Genomic DNA, 14,537 nt, shown 5'->3' with positions numbered 1-14,537 from the left:
TATTTTCTCTGACCTGGAAAACAAACCAACAGATACTGTTTTCAGCAAAGTGCATGGAAGAATGTGGGAGCTACCTCCAGTGGGGAGTCTTAGCCCATGGTGGCTGAACTGGGGTTCATGAAGTCCTTAAAAGTACAGTTGTAAAGATATGCCAATACAGTTGGGTTGCTTTGTAATCCCCTGCATTTGGTGTTATGCATTTAAAAGCATCGTTCTGACGAGGGGTTTGTAGGCATCATGAGGCTTCCAGAGGGGCCCATGACACATGGAAAGGCTGAGCTCTCCCGCCTCACATCTCTTCTGACGGTCTTGTATCTGTATAATAATGATAGCAAGCGTTTACGTAATAATTTGTGGTTCTCAAAGTACTTTACAAATGTTGTCTCCCCCGGGAGGTAGGTGAGGAAACTGAGGCAAACAGGTTAAGTGATATGCCCAGGATCACACAGCTAGTAAGTATCTGAGCAGAATTCGAACTAAGATTTCCCTGACTCCAGGTCCAGTGCTCCGAGGTCCTGCCTTTCAGGAACTTTTAGGTCAAAGAACGAGACAATTTGTATGGATGAGGACTTTGAAGACAGAGTAGGTGACAGACATCCTTCGAGAGCATGGCAAAGATCAGGCCTGTGACATTAACAAAAGAAGGAAATCCTCCTGGGATCTCCCAGCCCCCCACTTTCCCAAGGCTTGTCCCTCCTCCATGTGCTCTCTCCTCCATCTCCTGGCTCTGTACTAATGCACATGGGGTCCTCCCCTCTCTGATGTCCTCCCTCCACCTCTAGCTTGTCGCTTTCCCAGGTTCCCATTCAGGTGCCACCTTCTGTCTCAGGACTGTCCTAATCTCATCAGTAATTAATCTGTGCTCTTTCTTGCCTTACAGTGCATTTCTCTGGTGTGTATTTTGTCTTTAAGTACATGCTGCACCCCCTTCTGGCAAAACAGAAGCTCCTAGAGGTCAGGCCTTGTTGTTTCATGGTTATCTTGTATTCCTAGGACCAGCACAGGGCCTTAATAAATGCTTTGTGCCATTGAACTGGAGGAAAAGCAAATATCTCTCCAAGGAGCAAGGGGAGAGCATGTATACTTCTCCTGAATCAGACTGTTTGTTCCCTTTGTAAAAGCTTCTCTTATTTCCATTAAATTTTGTGCCCAAAGCATCTTGACAAAGGGCTCTATTGAAAAGTACCAGAGAGGTGGCTGCATGCCTGGTTTAAAGAACACATCAGACCCCAGAAAATCCAGGTCACACAGCCCTTTGTTCTGGAGTCTTTCCTCGCTGGCAGAATAGGGTGGTGGCTGATGGGTGGGGGGGAAAGGGGGAGTGACTGCCCAAGCCCCCCGGTCCTGGGAGTCCCATTAGCGAATTCCTAGGGGTTTTCTACCTTGTTAGTTGTGTGACCTTGGGGAAGCTGACTTAAGTCTCTGAGCAGAACTTCCCCCTCCTCCAAAAGAGCACAGGAACATTTACTTAGCAATGTTGTTAAAAGGATCAACTGAGACCTTAAAGGCAAGAGGAGAGGGGTTCAGATCCTGCCTGTGACACATCCGCTCCTCTTTGGTCCTGTCATCAGGGGCTCTGCCAAGGCTCTGCTATGACCCTGCGGGTGAAGCACTTTGCAAACTTCCTAGTGTATGTTATTGTTTTCTATGCAGAATCTTTGCAAACTGTAAAGCTAATAACTACATGATAAAAGCTGCTGCACATCAGAATATAATAAAGTGACAATGGTGGGAAAGCCAATTAATGGTAGAAAATAACCGCGTGCTTGTCAGTTTTTATTATTCCACAAAGTGCTTCGCAAAGTGGCCTCTGAGCACAAGCAAAGCTCTTTGGAGGCGACTTGTGAGATCCGTGCGTATCAGGGTTCTCTTTCTATGGCAGGTGGCCCGGCGCTGGGGCATTCAGAAAAACAGACCAGCCATGAACTACGACAAGCTGAGCCGCTCTCTCCGCTATTACTATGAGAAGGGCATCATGCAGAAGGTGAGCGATGCCGTGCATCCACAAGAGCCCCCGAAAGATGGCCCCTTAATATGCGAGTCAGGCCTGAAACGCCCATGTTGCACCCTTGCCGAAGTGAGGCTTTTGCAAATTTTAACAGATGCTATTAGGTTTAAAAATGAGAAGCCTGTCTATTTATAGTCTCAGGTCTGCTGCAGCCCAGGCTGCCTCCTCTGTCGATTGTGTTAATGAGTTTTCAGTGAGTTCTGATGGGCCTGCCCCCATCACCATGGGCCTCTGAGGCACTCTAGGAAGCAGCTGTGGAAGAGAAAGGTGAGTGGAGATTGCTGGGCCATCACTGTGTCTTCTTCTCTTGTTGGCATTGATAGAGATTCCTTGAAAAGCCCTCCTGTGCACCTTGGGTTCTTGCCTCTTGTTTTTCTGAGCTCGGGGCTCCCATCCTCAGACAGGTCCTCGTACCTGAAGGGCACTACAGGAATGGCTACTTTCAGGAAATATTTCATATAGATTAGTGTTGTCAATACTAATGAAGGCACTGGATTGCTATTAAAAAAGATTTTGGATGTTACTTTTTAAACTGGGTTGTGGTAGGCTGAGGGTCATCTTGGCTTGGTGCTAGAGTCCAAGACCTGCAGTCAAGAAGACCTTCCCCTGACCTAGAGTGGCTGCATCATCTTGAACAAGTCCCAATCAACCAGCAACCACTTAGTTCACTGAGCTAGTCCACACCAGGCAATCATGGGTCAATACAAGTCACTATTATAGAAATGGGGGTGTGTGGGTTTGGAGGAGATGGAGTGGGTACACACAATACGTACTCATAAAAGTCAAGACAACAGGCATTTATTAAAGGCCTAAAGGTCTCCTCTATTAGGCATTATGCTAAGCCCTGGAGAGCAAAAGGGGAAAGGAGGAAAAAACAAAAACAGGCCCTGATGTCAGTGCAGTATAACATCAGTGCTTGTATTACACACATGGACACGTACACGCACATGTACACACACACACACACAATTTCTACACACAGCTCCCAGGATGTTTGTCATTTAGGTTTTCAGACATGCATTTTTTTAAAAAATACATTCACCATTGCTAGAGGAAACAATACTCCTATTGATGGGAAACCCTTTAGTGCTTATATCCCCATGGCTAGCGTGGCTGGTATTCTCCATCACATTTCACTTTCCCAAGATCTCAGACTCTCCTTCTAGGCATGCAGCAATCCGTGGCAACAGCTGTCCATGAGAAATGACCTACCTGCTCATTCCCTTACCAGGATCTCTCTTTCCCTTGGTGTAAACTTGCAAGGTTACAGGGTATGGAAGCTAGAACCCTGGGCCTGTGATCAGGTCAATCTGTATTCAGATCTCACCTCTGACATTTGAAACTGTGGAACCCAGGGCAGTCTGAATCTGAGGTGGGCCAGGTTCTCTGTTTTGGTGAACTAACTCTTCTTCTCTGGGTTGTTGGGCATTTCTCTTTGATGTTATCTTCAGGTGGCTGGAGAGAGATATGTCTACAAATTTGTTTGTGATCCTGAGGCGCTCTTCTCTATGGCCTTCCCTGATAACCAGCGCCCACTGCTGAAGACAGACATGGAGCGTCACATCAATGAAGAGGACACGGTGCCTCTGTCCCACTTTGATGAGAGTATGGCTTACATGCAAGAAGGCGGCTGCTGTGACCCCCACCCCTACAATGAAGGCTACGTGTACTAGCTACTGGGACAGCGTGGCTGGGAGATGGGCCCCTCCCAGACCTTTTCCTCTTTCACCAGACATGGAGAAGAAAAGAGGAAAACACTTCATTTTGTTTTTTTAAAAGAATAGTCACACACACACACACACACACACACACACACACGCACGCACACTCACACACACAGGGGTTTTTCCTGTTGCATCATCCTATGGTCTGCCATGGACAGAGCACTTTACTAGAGGGGGGGAGGGGAGGAATCTAAGCATTGATTTGGTGTAACAGGAAGAAGGTGGGGGTGGGAGGGTGGGGATTACTTTTTACATAGGCTTGGGAAGGGGTCATACAGATTTGAAGTACAATGAAGCTATATCATGTCTGTTTTGTTTCATATCAACATAAGATAATGTACATTTTCTCTGGGTATCCATGGTACAGTTAATTCTCATTGTATAAATAACCACTGGAAGAATCTTGGCAGAGGAACATGCCTTGAGCATTTGTCTTGTCATGTCAAAGTATCTACAGGTGTCAGGGGAAACTCCCCATGTACATGGCTGGCATTGGTCATTGGGTGTGGCTGCCTTTGTGCCTCCTCTTTTTCAAGATGTATCTAAATAATGCCATGAACATCCTCTCTTTTTTTGGCTTTGTTTTTGGACCTGGCTCCCAGAAAATCTATGAAGTGGGAAATTTTCTCTGAAGTTGATTATATCCACCACAGCCCATGCCTGACTCTGGCTCCCCAACAGAGCTACAGACGAATGAATAACAAAATGCATGTGTTTGGACATGGCACCTCGGATCTGTTAGGTGTCAGGTAGCCCACCACAGTGAAAAAAGAACGTGGGCCTCCTTGATGCGCCAAACACTGTCAAGTCTGGGATGTTGGTGGGGTGGGGGAGAGAAGGTTTGTTTATTGGCTTTTTCCTACAGTAGGAGAAAAGTTATTTAGCCAATAGGAATTAACTGTACTCAGTCACATACCTACTTCCGCTGTTATAGACGCGGTGTGCACTCCTCGAGAAAAGACTATCCAATACACTAACTAGGTACTTTAGTAATTTTTAGACACGGTACCCATGAATATGCATTTAAGCCTTTTTTCTGCTGTGTTACATTGATGACATATATAAACACTAGATAATGCTAACGCTTCTGCTGCTGCCTTCTCTGTCATGTTCTCTTTGAGGCTGAATTGACAACGACCATTGATAAGCAATGCCGTTAACTACAGGTAGCATTTCAGGACAAAATAGATGACTTGAAACATTTATTGCTTAGAAAATAGCTTACGCCCTAGCTGGACTCTCGGCAGCTTTCTGTGCATCAACAAATGAATCCTGAGCTTCAGCTTGCCGAGGGACGCTCTATGGGGACTTTGGTAACTTTTGGTGGAATGGGGACTCATTGACAGATTGTCCAAGAATATGATGAAGTCGCTGTATGACGTGGTGGTGCTGGCACTGATGTTATCCATCAACTTGTCTTGGATGCTCAATGCAAATGGGTTTGGAAGAAGATTTAAAATTTTTAGGGTGTTCATTTTCTTTTTCCTTTTTCCTTTTTTTGTTTTTTTTTTCCTTTTGGGAGAATCATGAAAGCTGGATGTTTTATTCCACTTGGGTTGAAAAAAAGAGATATCAGAAATGTTGCATTTTACTATTTATGGTCACTTTTTCCAAGTTCCCTTTCTCAGTTCAAAGAAAGAACATGAGATTTGGGGGAGTTGGGCAGATTGGAAAGCAGGGTACTTCTAAGGAAGCCAGTTGGTACTTGGTAACCAACTCTTAGAAGAATGTTCCTGATTGCACCACCAGAGTGATGCCAAGGAGTCTCCCTGAAGAGCAAAGGGACATGAATTCTCTCCCACACATCTACACTCTGGGTGGTCATTTAGCTCTCCAGGTAAAGCAGTGATGGAGGACCCCAGATACAGTAAATGAGACCCCTACTCTGTACAATGGACATTCAATCCTATAAGTTACATATTATAGGCATGTGTTCTTATGTGCACGTGAATTGGAATACTGGGCTAATGGGGATATGTTGAAAATTAGTTATATATATATATATATGTATATTTTTTTTGTCCCTCCTACCCTGAGCTCTTATGGCCATTAACTTCACTTAAAATAAAATAAAGAAAGAAAACTCAGAATAAATTTTGTTGGGATGGAAATTTGGGTCCACAGAGGAATTACACTTGGAAGGGTTTTGTTGAAAAGTCCATCCAAAGAAATCTGCCTAGAGAATTCTCGGCTAGTTTGGGTTCTTTATGTCAGTGTAGAGAGCATCTCTAATCTGGAGCATAAGGGGATCAAACAAAGTATCTGCATCCATTATATAATTAATATTTAAGGATAAAAATATATGTTATGCTGTATATGGTAGTGACTCACTGAATGAAACGAGAAACCAGTCCAATGTTAAATCATTTCCCAGCAAAAGAAGGAAAAATATATAGAGAGATATATATTTCATTGAACTTTCAACTCTTGAAAAATGTACCTAAAGATTTATTTAAAGTTTTGTTTTTATTCCACTTTGGTTTGGTTTGGTTTTCGGGTAGAATAATAAACCTGGCAGCTGATTTCTGCAAGGTTGTGGTGTTTTGAATTTCTTACTGACTGAGTCCTAACAAATGGAAAGTGATGATGGGTAGTGCGCCATCCTAGAGAAAGGAAGCCTCCATATTTCTTCAGTGGGTGGTTGTTGCCCCTCTATACATGGCCAGTTGGGGAACATGAAATAAGGCTAACTCTCAAAGAATTAGGAGAACAGAATTAGTGCCATTGCATAAAAAAGACATTCTTTTTCTTAAAGACCTACAAATGGCCCTGAAACCAAAAGAGAACCCTAGAATTTGAGGCATGGAAATTATTCTCTTAATTTACATATGAGAAGACTAACAGCCAGGCAGATTAGTGATGTGTGTGAAGTCAGTGGCCAGTGAGTAAACAAGTGTATGCTGGATCCCATTCCATAGATGACCAGTTTGGGGTTTTCTTCTTCCAGGAGACCCCAGGACTACAAGCAAGGCATGCCCAGTCTGCCAAATGTTGCATTTTGATTCTTCCTTCCATACACTGCCTCTTACAATATCACTTGCTGCCCTTCCTACAAAGGTGCTGGGCAATGCTTCCTTTTCCCCTCCTGCTGTCCCTACACTCTATTGAAGCATTTGGTTACATCCCTTGCCTTACTAAGTACTAGGTGACAGCAGGGAAATGCTCCAGGCTCTTCCCAGCTCATCAGCCCAGGCACTTTGATGGTTGCTTGGCTCCTTTCTTAAAGTGTAAACTTACTATGAAAGCCTATTGGATTGGCTTGGAGTATTGCATGAAATGGGGGATTTATACAATTAGTTGTTGGGTAAGATCTGCCTAGTAAAATGTTAACTAAAAAGACAATTCTAAAACTTGAGTACTTTCATCTTTAGTTTGCTACAGTGAGACAGAAAGGACCTTATTTTCTGGCTGTTGGTTTGTTTTCTTCTAGTAAAATGAGGTACTTTGTCCAGCCAGTGGTTAAAGACATCTTGAAATGAACCGTTGGAGCCCAGTGTCTTGCACAAAGCAGAATTTAATAAATAGTGGTTGAATTGATTTGAATTTGCCTTTCCGTGCTAGGGTATTTTCCCAAGCTTTTAGCAGGGAAATGCTAAAGGTGATAATAGGAATTCAGACATCTCATCCCTGGGAAGCTTAAGCCATGAAAACAACTTTTATGGAATAATACATAGCAAAACTATTTTCAGATTGGTATGAATAATCATGGCATAAAACTTAGTATTATTGATAAGAGGAATATATGAGACACCAGTGTAAAGCAAAGACAACAGGAATTCCAACAAGGCTATTAGACCATATATCTCATATATTGAATTGGGCACTGGCGGGAAATGTTTGGTTGGTTCCCTTTACATAGTGCCATCTTATTAGTGGGTAGAAAAATATTTCTGAGTCTTGGCTCCTCAGCACGATCAAGGAATCAAGGCAAGGTGGAAGAACTGAATATTCTGATGCACTTTATTTTGATCAAAGTTGTACTGACTCATCTTTATCTAATTTGGTGCAGAAGAATTAAAGCAACCACAAAAATGCAAATAAAATTATATTCTGTGAAGGAGGTCTTTTAATAGGGAACATGGTTGGTGGCCACTTCATATGGATCATTCTGATAGTGACATTCACACAGTCTCTACTATGTATGGAACAAACAAATCCATGGACAGAGACATAGAAGGTCATTAAAAAAACTGCGCAATTCAATTCCAAATTTGTCCATTCAAAAAGTTTATGAGGTTTCTTCCTTTTTTTTTTTTTTTTTTGGAAAATTAGTCACTCCAAGATGTAATAAAATGATGCTTAAGATTTTTTTTTCACAAATTGGCATAATATAAAAATAATTATTCTGATAAAATATTCATAATACTCCAAATGGGAAAAAAATAAAATGAGGAAATTGAAACTAGCAGAAAGTGTGGTTATTGTGAAGAACAAATGAGAATAATACGTAAAAAACTCTGTAAACCTTAAAATGCTATTATTTTATTTTATTATTATCTCTGACTACATCCCAACCAAACTGGAGCAGCAGTGAGTTGGGAAGCAGATCTTCACGATCTCTTGGCTCAGTAAATTTGTCCTTCTAACCGCTACCTTAACCATCCTCATTTGATGTCAGGGTCATTAAAGGATGGGTTCCCTTCCCATCCCAGGTTCCATTTACTGGTGCTAACCATTTTGTTTGATCATAGGGAGACCTGATATGTCATATTGGGGTTCAATCCAGTGGATCTTTGAATGGCAGCCCCCTCGGAGCAGGCTCCCAGTCCCCTCTCCCTTACTCCCCTACCTGTTGGTAGGTCTTGTTAATTCCACATTCACATCGTGTGTCAATGTGCCTCATTCTCTACTTGCACCATAAGGGCCTTCATTCAGCCCCTCTTCAGCTCCTGCCTGGGCTATAAGAAAAGCTTTGAAAGTCAGGGGCAGCAGTTTGTTTTAGAAGCAAGCCTTCAGAAATGATAGCTGGGTTTAATGATTGCAGTGGGTGAGTGTAAAATTAGAACAAGGAGAAAGTTTGAACCTTTTCCTCCCCACATCGATTTCCTCGTGGCCAGCTTCTCATCTTTCCAATCTCTTCCTTGCATAGCTGACAGATTAATATTGCTCTAGTCCATGCCTGATCACATCCCTGCCCTGCTCAAGAAGCTCCTTGCTGACTTGAGGGCAGGACCAAAGTTCTGTGGCTGGCATCCCAAGCCCCTTGGTCCTTCCAAGCTCTGCCTCCAGGTAACTTACATACAATGTCCCGTTTATTCTCTGTAGGAGCAGTTAGGTGGCCCGGTGGCAAGTGGACACCATGTGGCAATTGGAGTAGGGAGGAATAGAATTCAAATCCTGCCTCAGACACTTTTTCACTTGGTGACCTTGGGCAAGTCACTTATCCTTATTCTCAGTTTCCTCATCTGTGAAATGGACCTACCATTTTTGGTTGTTGTGAGGAACAAATGAGTTAATATGAAAACACTTTGCTGACCTTTAATTGCCATGTGATGTTCATTATTATTATTATTAATTATTATTTTTACATTCCAGACTAGTATTCATTGTCCTTGTATGAGGTGTCCCAGAAGCTTTTCCTGAGTCTCCCAGTTGTCAGTGTCCCCCTCCTTTGTACTTATTTTAGGTATTTATCTGTTTGCATTGTGCAGTTCGCTAGTACATTGCAGGATCCGTGAGGACAGGGGCTGTTTCCCTTCTTTTCTTCTTTTATCCCTACTTCTCCAGCAGCGTCTATGGTGGGCTTGTTGTTGAAGAATTTCTTTCAGAATTGGATGGAAACTGCCTTTCCATCCTGCCCTTGAGCTCAGTTATTACTGACAGTGGCTGTATTTAGAGCTTCTAAATGCCACCCTCTCCCCCACCCCCGGCAAGCGGTAGCACCTGCCTGCCAAGAGCTTCCATTCCACCAGAATTAGGATAGCGTTTCCTTTAGAGAGGTTTTGGTTCTTCTCTGACTCCAGTAGCAGAATGAAAGAAGAGTAAACATGTGGCCGAAGCCCTTGTGCTCTGATCCCATCTCTGGCTGGTGAACCTCTGCTTTCATGTCTCTCAAACAAGGGAACCTCTTTCTTTCCAAGCTCAAGAGGCTGTCCAAGGTGCTGAGCACACATTCATTCCTAAGTAGAATTGTGATGGGGATCTGAGGCCATGTGGGCTTTGCAGTCTGAAGGAATCTGGTTCCATAACTTCATTTTGTTGTTGTTTAGGCCTTTTCAGTCGTGTCTGACTCTTCACGACCCCATTTAGTGTTTTCTTGGCAGAGATGCTGGTTCCTTCTCAGGCTCACTTTACGCATGAAGAAACCGAAGCAAAGAGGTGAAGAGACCAGCCCAGGGGCACACAGCTAGTAAGTGCCCGAGGCCAAATTTGACCTCAGATCTTCCTGCCTCCAGGCCCAGTGCTCTAGACACTGTGGCACTACCTAGTGCCCCTCATTTGACGGATGAGGAAATGAAGGCCAAAAGATTTACTAACTTACCACGGGCTGTGCTGGAACTAAGGGTCAGAGTCATCATTTAAATTCTGACCTCCTGACTCTGATCTTGGCTATTTCTTCTGCATGGTCCTTGGTTACAACAAACAAATATAGTTTGGAGTGGAAAAAAATCAATCCAAGTAAATCTCCAGTTTAACAGTGGTGTTCATTTTTAAAATAACTGCTTATTTTTCCAAATGTGCAGATTTTATAAGACTCCTCTGCCAACTCAAATAGTTATTTAAAAAATCACAAGACTGATAAAACAAATTATTTGGGCTCTTTGGTTTTGAGGATCAAAAGACAGAACTGACCCTCTGATTGAGAAAGAAGCAGAGAGGGGACATTTTACATAAAATGAGACCTAAGACAGCTCCCTCCCACCCATCTGCCACCTAGAAGATTGGAGTGGGGGTGGGAGGTGAGGAATTCAGGATGTATCAAATTTTTGTTTTCTGCTTTATTATAAACTCTGAAGTCTGAGATAACAGTAAGATTAGAACCAAAAAAATTCAGAGACAGGCAAATGTTAAGTTTTGTAATTATATAAATTTAAAATTAGACCATCAAGTTTGTCACATTTTTAGATTAAAAAACTAAAAAACTTCCTAAATTAAAAAAAGAACATGATATTTGGAGAAAACTTGAAATTGCTGTGTCAGAAATCCCTTTGATAAATAGATCAAACATGCACAAGGAGTTAACATAAATATATAAGAAGACTTATTCCATAATAGGTAAGTTTATAAGATGGGAAAAAAATCTGTTTCTTAAAGAATTACAGACTTATTAACAGCATTATGGAAAATTGTTTCAAATTATCTCTAGGAAGATAAATGCAATTCAAATCAATTCAGGTTTAACTTCACGCCAAACATTTGGCAAAGATGGCAAAACACAGAAGAGTTAATGTTGGGGGAGCTACAGTGACTTTGGAAAGATAAGCAAAGTAAAAAACTTGGGGGAACTTTGGAGTGGTCCAAACCTTTTGAAATGATCTCCACCATCTAATGAAGACAGGCTTGGCATAGAGCCCGTAGCGATAAATGGCAGAAAGAGAGATCTCAGACACACCAGAAGAACCAGAGCAATTTCCATAGTAGCAGAGAGCTGCCAACAGCCCAGTAGCATCACTTGGGAAATGGCTCAGTGACTTGTGGTCCGAGCTAATAATAGCCTGCATTTATTTAGCATTTTACAAAACGTCACTGGATCCTGACAATGTTGGGAGAGAAGTGATATCATCGTGTCCATTTTAGGTCATATCATTATGTTGTCGCTCCCATTTTATAGATAAGGAAATTGAAACAGAATTAGTGATGTTTTCAGAGTCACACACTAGGAAAAGTCTGAGGATTTGAGACTTTTGACTCTTTGGAACTGTACATGCGCTATGCATTGCACTACCCAGCTGCCATGATAATAAGAGCTGGCATCTCCATAGTGATTAAAGATGGTGCTGTTGCTATTCCTGTTCTGCAGATGAGGTAACTGAGGCTGAGAGAGGGAAGTAATTTGTCTCCATAGTCACATAGAGGAGAGAGAGAGAGAGAAAGAGAGAGAGAGAGAGAGAGGGGGGGGGGAGGGAGAGAGAGAGAGAGGGAGAGAGAGGGAGAGAGAGAGAGAGAGAGAGAGAGAGAGAGAGAGAGAGAGAGAGAGAGAGAGAGAGAGAGAGAGAGAAGGAAAGCAGAACACAGAGCAGAAAGGAAGGAAACAGGAAGGAACTCTGTCCTTAACAGGCTTTTATTCTGTTAAAGGATAATGTAACATTTAGGGTTAGAGGGGGCAGGTAACTGACACTTTTCGAGAAGCACAGCTGATATAAAAAGTCAGGGACAGATAAGTAAAAGAACCAGGATGTTGACGTGTAAAATATAGTATAAAGACAAGTTTATACCCTGTTCTCCCTTTATGAAGTTTGAAGAAGTTTCCCTGAAGTAATTGGAAGGGCATATTGACTGACTGGAGGCTGGCCACATCCCGAGTGGCTTTGGAAAGCTAAATTTTCCAACCTTGACTCCTGTGACTGAACATAGTTGAGATAAGAAAGTTTCGTGTAATTTCTGGCAGTCTAAAGATTAGTCAATTGAGGAGGAAAAGTTCAGGTCTAGGGAGGAGATTCTTTTTTTCTTTCTCTATCTTATAGAGGGCAGCAAGGAGGGAAAGGAGTTTTTTTGTTTGTTTGTTTTGTTTTGTTTTTTTCTCTACTCTCGACTTCCCACAGGTTTATGATATTTTACAACAGAATCACTCTCATCGCATCCATCAGGGAATAAAAAGACAGACATAGAGAGTTGGGTTATGAAGCAGCTTTAAGGAACATAACTTCAGGTGGTAGTGGAGAGACTGAACTGTATTCAAGAAAGAATTAACCCTGGTCATTGATTTCTAAGGAGCTGCAGATCCAGGGAGACCTACCTGACAGACGTTTTACCTTAAGCAGGTTGGGAGTGGTGGAGAAGGAAGTAGAGCAGTGTATAAGAAGAGAAAGAACATCAGAGTCCTGTGTTACAAAAGGTATGAGCTGCTTTGATCACATTCAGCTTTCCCCTGATTCTGTGTGTATTTTGGAGAGCGCACACCCTAGGTTAATAGAAAAAATGCTTTATAGCTATTGTTCTTATATTATCTTAGTAAATATCATTACTTTTAAGTAACTGTTTCTAGTGGCTGATTATTAAAGGTAAACACTCTGATGGAGGCTCATGAACTACATCTATTTTAAGGCGTGCCATCCCATAGATTACTTCAAGTCTTGGAATAGTTGCCCCTCTCCTCCACTGGGTACTCACACTGGCTAACCTGTGGGTAGCTTGAGCTGTGGGCCAGAAGGGTGCTACAAACCAACTTTGTTGTTGCATATGTATGTATATCTCAAGTAAATATGAAGTGATTTGGGGGGAGCTAAGGGCTGGTGATTACTAACAGCTGGAACCATCATTGAAGTGTTCGTGTAGAAGGTGTTGCCTGAGCTGAGCTTTGAAGGAATCTAGGGTTTCCAAAATGTGGAGGTGAGAAGGGAGTGTATCCCAGGAATTGGAGGCCAGCTGTGTGCAAAGGTGGTAGCTCAAAAGTAAAAGGAGAGGGAGAACTGTTGGAGCCCATGTGCAGTTGGCTTTCAAAGCACAAATGTGAAGGTGGATGAGGCAGTGTGTATGGAGCACTACTTACCCTTGAAGCATCATTGAGGACAAGATAAGCAGCCGGGACTTCTTGAGTGAGCTCCAATCATGCCAAGCAGATCTGATTGCTTTTTTATCATTATTGAATTATGAGATTAGTGTTGAATGGGAGGCAGTGGATGAGATGCATTTGGATTTTAGCAAAGCATTTGATACAGCATCTTATGAGCTCTGAAATGAATGCACATAGTTCTGAGCATAGAATCAGGGAATGAAAATGAGGAGAGAGACTGAAAAGAAAAGAGAGACTCAGTGGAGATGAACCATCTTGGGAAGCTTGTAGTGAAAATAAGATGGTAGAAGATGGTACCTTCATTGTCTGCTTGAACTCTGACTTCACAGGTCATCCCAGTATATCTAAAGGGGAGTTTACCTAAGGACTGAGAATTCCAGGATATCCAGCCAACTGGAGACAATTCAAACAAGGGAAGAAAACAAACCAAGCTGTCCAGGAAAATGACTAGATATTTTTTTCCAAGATCGTCTTTGTCCCTCTTTTGTGAGGGTTCTTTTTCTTCTTTGCTTCTCTAATGCAAGCTCACAATGCTCCAGCAAAACTGGCCTGCCTTCTGTTCTCCATAAACAGCATTCCATTCTGTTTTTGTAATGTGTCTTTGAATTATGAATTTAACAAATATCAATAATCATGAGCATTTGAAACTACAAGGAACAAAAAGGGTTGTATATGAAACTGAAATTCATTACTTAGATGTGTTTTTTAAGTGAATGTATTACCAACACAATAGTAACAAAAATGCTTGACTTTTCAGTATTTCCTGAACTTCCTTTGTTTTCTTCTGTGGATGTGAAAAAGTTTCATTAGATATTGTTTTCTTTAATGTCTTCCTTTAAAAAAGAGATTCACTAACTCTACTCTTCATCAGTTCTCATTTGTCATAAATGAGAAGTCAAACAAAACAAATTTACATGTTTACTTTGCCTAAAAATGGATGCTTTGATCCTTCTCCATTTGCCCACCAGTTTTCTGCCAAGTATGGGAAAGTGTGCTTTCCACATTAGGTCCATATCTGGTCTTTGTATAAACCAGAGTTTTTTGAAATGGTTTTCCTATAGCCTCTGTTATTGCTTTCCTGGTCCTGGCTATTTAACTCTAAATCCGTTCATACATATCATCTCAGGTTTCT

At 42.0% G+C, this 14,537-nt stretch overlaps 1 protein-coding gene across 5 annotated transcripts in view; it reads left to right on the top strand.

Moving 5' to 3' along the window:
- The window catches only part of ETV1 (ETS variant transcription factor 1), an 87,493-nt gene extending 81,230 nt beyond the window's left edge, over positions 1-6,263 (top strand). For all 5 annotated transcript variants that reach the window (XM_072650803.1, XM_072650801.1, XM_072650802.1 and 2 more), the window contains 2 exons: positions 1,883-1,984; positions 3,460-6,263. In XM_072650803.1, the coding sequence (XP_072506904.1) occupies positions 1,883-1,984; positions 3,460-3,681 (324 nt within the window). In that variant the 3' untranslated portion in view covers positions 3,682-6,263. The remainder of the gene's footprint in view (positions 1-1,882; positions 1,985-3,459) is intronic.
- Positions 6,264-14,537: the final 8,274 nt, after the last annotated feature.

The sequence above is a fragment of the Notamacropus eugenii genome, chromosome 3, assembly GCF_028372415.1.
Source record: "Notamacropus eugenii isolate mMacEug1 chromosome 3, mMacEug1.pri_v2, whole genome shotgun sequence".
NCBI lineage: Eukaryota > Metazoa > Chordata > Mammalia > Diprotodontia > Macropodidae > Notamacropus > Notamacropus eugenii.
This window is presented reverse-complemented; position numbering and strand designations above follow the sequence as displayed.